The following is a 5143-nucleotide window of genomic DNA, read 5'->3' as shown; positions in this document are numbered from 1 at the left end:
CGCCCGTGTTTTCGTTCTTCAAACCACATCCTGCCAGAGCTTAGGGATGCAAGGGAGCTCATCTGAGATCAGGGAAGGCGGCACAGCCCTCCCCAGCAGCGAAACACCCATCCGAACCCTCCCCAAAATCCTCACGGGCGCATAACCCCCTGCCGGAGCACCGGGAGCTCCCAGCAGACCCAGTTTCCAAATGAAATCCGCAGGGGCTGCGCACCCCAGGTGGCACCGAGGGCACAGGGCGGGCTGCCAGGGCCCGACCACGTCTCAGGGCTGGTGGTCGCGCTGCCTCTCCAGCCAGTCCTGCCGCAGCCGGGCCACCTCCCGGCCGTACCGCTCGTGGAGCCGGCAGAAATTGGAAGAGCTCTCGGCTGTGGCAGCCCCGGCGCTGCCCGGCTCGCCGCTGGACGCCCGCCTGCGCGGTGGCAACGGCGGTGGCCGCGGGTTGGTGTCATCATCGCTGCCGTCACAGCTGGTGGCATCGGGCAGCCGGTCGGTGCCTGGAGTGTTGTTCCACACCGCGCAGCCGTTCTCCTTCGGCGGCACGGCGGGCAGAGCTGGAAGCCTCTCCGGGGATTGCTCCATCCCCGAGGGCTGCGGCTTCCAGGCAGCGGGAGCGTGCCGGCAGCACGGGTGGCCGGCGGCCAGTCCCCAGCGCATCTCCTCCAGCTGCTTCTCCAGCTCCCGCACCACCAGGCGCATGTAGTCGAAGCTGGCCCGCGACAGCGACTTCACCCACGACTCCATGGCCGCCTGGCTCTCGGCCGCCAGCACGTAGGTGCGGGATTTGGTGCCGCCGAAGCGGATGGCGAAGGCGAACTCCTCGGCCGAGTCGCAGAGCTCCACCGTGCAGCCCTCCAGCACGATGACGCCCACCGGCTCGCGGCTCTCGCGCTCCTCGAAGTAGAAGAGCATGTTGCCCTTCAGCACGAACCAGCGCCGGTGGTAGGCCGTGTGCCGCTCGCCCCGCTTGTAGAGGAAGCCGGCGTTGTCGGCGGGGGAGTCGCAGGTGGCGTAAAACGCCAGGCTCCGCTCGTTCAGCTTCATGGCTCCGCGCCCTGCGGGGAGGAGAGAGCCCGGGATTGCGCGTTCATAATCCGACGGCTTGTTTTGTTCCTGGTGGCCTTGGCACCCAGGAAATGGAGCCGGGATAATAACACCGCGGCCACGTTAACCCCCCGCTGCGGCCGGCGGGTGCTGCCGGCTGGGGGCTCCCCGGGGAGGGGTTCCCCCTACCTGAGCGTTTTCCCATGGAGGAGCCCCGGGCAGGGCTGGCCCCGCTGTCCCACGTCCCCTGGTGCAGGTGACCTTATCGCCGTGTTTGCCTTGCGTCGTGGCGCTCCTCCCTGCCGCACACGGGGAGGGTTTATGGCCCGCGCCCCAGATCCGGCTCACCGGGGACCGTGTCACCCAGGGCAAGGCCCCCCCTCCTCACGTCCCCCTCGCCAGCCACTTCTTTCCACCCACCTGGACCACACGGGCACGGCTCTGCCTCTAGCTCCGGGCTCCGGCTGCCACCAGCATCAGCGACACAGGAGCACTGGGTGTGGGGCCGGCCGCTGGCACGGGGCTGGCACCTCGCTGTCCCCCCAGCCTGGACACCCTCGGTGGCACCTCGCTGTCCCCCAGGGCTCGGCACCCTTGGAGCACCCCCAGTGGAGCACCCGGTGGATCCAGGCGAGGATCAGTGCTCGTTTCCACCCGGCTCCACCGTGGGGTTTGGGGAGCGAGCGGGTGCCCCTTCCCCGGCTGCTGGGGGCACCCCTGGGGACCCCAAAAATCCCAGGCACCTTTGGGGACCGGCGGGGGCGCTCCCCTCCTCGGCGGCACCGGCACCGGGACGGCCCCGGCCGAGCCCCACCACGGCTTCCCCAGCCCCGGGCGCTCCGGTTCCCGCTCCGGTTCCCGCTCCGGTTCTCGCTCCGGTTCCCGCTCCGGTTCCTGCTCCGGTTCCCGCTCCGGTTCGGTTCGGCGCCGCCCCCGCCTCCAGCCCCGTCCCGGCTCCGCCCGCTCCGGTCCCCCCCGGCCACCTTTTGTCCTCGGCTCCCCGGGCTCCGGCGCGGCTCGGGCCGGCCCCGCAGGCGGAGCGCTGCCTCCCGGCTCCTCCTCCTCCTCCTCCTTCTTCTTCTCCTCTTTCTCCTCCTCCTCCTCCACCGCCCCTCGCCACGGCCCTGGCTGGGGACCCGGGTTGGCCCCAGCCCTCGGGGGGTCCTGGCGAGGGGCACAAATGCAGACCTGGGAGGCGCACACGCAGGGGTGGATGCATGGATGGGTGCATGGATGGATGTGTGCGTGGGTGCAGGGATGCATTGGTGCACGGATGGATGGATGGATGGATGTGTGTGTGCACGGATGCACGCATGGATGTGTGGGTGGGTGGATGCAGGGGTGCACAGATGCACGGACGGATGCACAGGTGGAAAACCAGCAGCTCAGTGCTGACAGCGCTGAGTTTTTGAGCCAGCTTTTTGGTGTGTGCGCCCAGGAGCGCCTGGCGGAGGACGAGGGGTGGCTGGGTGCTACAAGCTCAGCGGGGAGGGCTGGGGGAAAAGGCGGCAGGGGAGAGGCTGGTCCTGCGTGGGTGGGTGAGCTGCTTGGTGCAGTGCCAAGCTGCAAGCCCTGGCTGCTCTCCTGTGTCCTTGGGAGAGGACAAAGCGGCCGGAGAGGGGGCTGTGTCCATGTGGGGGGAGAGGAGGCGTTGAGGAAGAAGCTGAGCGGTCTGGCCAGCCGTCTGGGGGCAGGCGATGACCAGTGTGAGGAGCTGGAAAGCAGCGGGCGATGAGCCATGAGCTGGGCTGGTGCAGGCACTGGAGGCACCGGGCGTTGTGCAACCGCGTGGGCAGGGATTGCGACCCCCTCGCTGCTTCCTGACGGCGGAAGCCGCGCGGCACTCGAGCCACTGATGCGCTCGGCCAGGCGGCCAGGGCTTGCTCCATCCAGGCCAAGGGTGAGCGGGTCCAGCTGAGCCATCCACGTCCTGGGACAGCCACAAACTTTTGCTGGGAGAAGCTTTCCGTGCTCAAAGCACCACCAGCCCAAGAGCCACCTTGGCAGCGTTCCCATCCTCACCGTGCCCAATAAATACCAGCTTCACGGAGTCACTCTCCCTGTCTCTGCCCATTTCCTGCAGTTCCTTCATTCCCCTGTTCTGCAATCTGTATGGTTCAGCAAAAACGGTGCTGGCATTTCTTTTGAAGGACACCAACAAAGATATCCTGCTACAGGCAGCAACCGTTGCCTGCAGGTTGTGCTCCAGGCTTTGCAACCTCTGCTCGGGGCAGAGGTTTTCAGTTCACCAAGGGGTTCCTCCATCACTTGCAGACTTTCTCTTTCGGTCTGTAAAAAGGGATTTAAAGCAGCACTAAAACCATCCGGCCTTTATCTTCCCTCCTGAGCGGAGTGGCTCTGTTCAAGGCCGCTGGTGTGAAGCCTTGGCTCTCTGCAGCGCTTATCTCCCCGCCTGGCTGCGAGGTGCCCTTTCACACACCCAGATTAGGAGGGAGAAGGCCCGTGGGGAGAAGCAAGATCTTTTTTAAACCAGCCTGGGAAACTGAAAAAAAGCAGCCACGGCCCTTTGCCAGGACTCCAAAACCCTGAATGCTTCATGCAGCCCCGTTTAGCAGAGGTTGTTCCCCGCTGGGTGCCTGGCCCCTTCCTGGGGAGCCCCTTGGCGGCTGCTTTGGAGAATCACCCAAATTCTTCCAGAAGCTCCAGCAAAATTCCCCGTGAGTTTTGCTTCCCGTTGGGTCTCCCCTGGGATGGCCACGTGTCTCTGCACGGCCTCCAGCACTTCCCCTTCCGAGCAGCCCCGTGATGTTTTCCCTGGTGTCCCCGCAGCGGCCTCCCAGCCGGGGGAGCGGAGCCCGTGCCTCGGTTTCCCCAGGCAGGGCGCACGGGATAACTGAACATCCACCTTGACCCCGCTTGGCAGTTAGGAAAGCAGATAAGAAGAGGGGCTGAGAGGAGAAAAGAGGCTGCTGAGCACCCTTTTTTTTGGACACTGCCTTCGGACTCCTCTTCCCACTGCTCCCACGAGCGGTGACGGATGGGCGAGCTGGCACCGCAGCGCGGAGAGGTGCCCGAGACAGCCTCTGATTCACGGGCAGCTCTGGCTCTGCGGGGCCAAACGAGGAACCGTGGGGTGCTGGGGTGCTCCCAGCCACATCGGGGGCGAGCTGGGACCCCCCCAGGGGTAGAGCGGGGGCCCCGGTGCCGTGCAGTGCCGTGGCCGCCCGGGAGGTGGCAGCTGGAGCCCGGCCGTGCGGCGGGGCTGGGGAGGCGCTGGGGGCACGGCTCGAGGTGGCAGCACCGGCAGCGGTATCAGCATCACCTCCTTCCCCCATCACCACCAGCAGCAGCACCTCCTTCCCCGTCCCCAACCCCGCCATCATCACCGTCACCGCCACCTCCGTCACCATCGCCACCACCATCGCCCTCACCACCATCACTCTCACCACCCTCGCCACCACCCTCGCCACCCTTCCCACCACCCGCCCCGCCCTCCGAAGGAGGAGGCAAAAACCAGCCTCGAGTTTTTTTTTGGGGGGCTCAGCCAGCGCACCCAGCAGCCCCCCATTTCCAGCTGTCACCCCCAAAATCGCCTCCAGGCAGAGGGGGGGACCTCATCTCAGCCCGGAGGGGCAGAGGTCACCGTCACACCTCACCCTGGGAAATGCAGATGTGCCTTCTTAAAGCATTGGGCACATCCCAAAAACGAAGTGGGTGAGAGCGAGGGAGTTAAAGAGAAGTGGGGAGGATGTTTGGACGCTGGCAAAGGCTTCTGCAGGAGGGGAAAGCTGCAATAGTTAAAAGCTGAGCCCAGTGCTCAGCAGAAGGGAAGCGGCGGCGTGTGCCTGCACCAGGGCATCTGCGCAGCTCGGCACAGACAAACAGAAAAAGCAGAAGTCAGTGGGAGTGAATTAGTAGTCGGGGACTGCAAAAAAATCCGTACAGGAAGCAAAACAAAAGAGAAATCGTGAGCCGTAGGGGCTGAGAACACCGAGAGGGTGCTTTTGAAAGAGCTGGAGATCACCGAGAAAACTGCAAAGCTCCGGGCTGGGGCTGGAGGGGCAGGAGGAAGGAGGGCAGGAGCCGGGCTCCGCTGCCCGCTCGTCTGTGCTCAAAAACCCAGCCAGAAGGTGCAAGC

At 65.4% G+C, this 5143-nt stretch overlaps 1 protein-coding gene across 1 annotated transcript; it reads right to left on the bottom strand.

Annotated features, from left to right (window-relative positions):
• Window positions 1-264: 264 nt before the first annotated feature.
• Window positions 265-2035, bottom strand: PHETA1 (PH domain containing endocytic trafficking adaptor 1). Its single transcript, XM_032199365.1, has 2 exons — window positions 2028-2035; window positions 265-1055 (listed from the first exon to the last, which is right to left on the bottom strand). The coding sequence occupies exon 2, from the start codon at window positions 1042-1044 to the stop codon at window positions 265-267; it is 780 nt and encodes a 259-aa protein (XP_032055256.1). The 5' UTR covers window positions 1045-1055; window positions 2028-2035.
• Window positions 2036-5143: the final 3108 nt, after the last annotated feature.

Source organism: Aythya fuligula, chromosome 17 (assembly GCF_009819795.1).
Source record: "Aythya fuligula isolate bAytFul2 chromosome 17, bAytFul2.pri, whole genome shotgun sequence".
Classification (NCBI taxonomy): Eukaryota; Metazoa; Chordata; class Aves; order Anseriformes; family Anatidae; genus Aythya; species Aythya fuligula.
This window is presented reverse-complemented; position numbering and strand designations above follow the sequence as displayed.

Excerpts from the sequence above, each read along its gene's own strand:
- PHETA1 (XM_032199365.1), bottom strand. The coding sequence starts at position 1,044 with ATGAAGCTGAACGAGCGGAGCCTGGCGTTTTACGCCACCTGCGACTCC.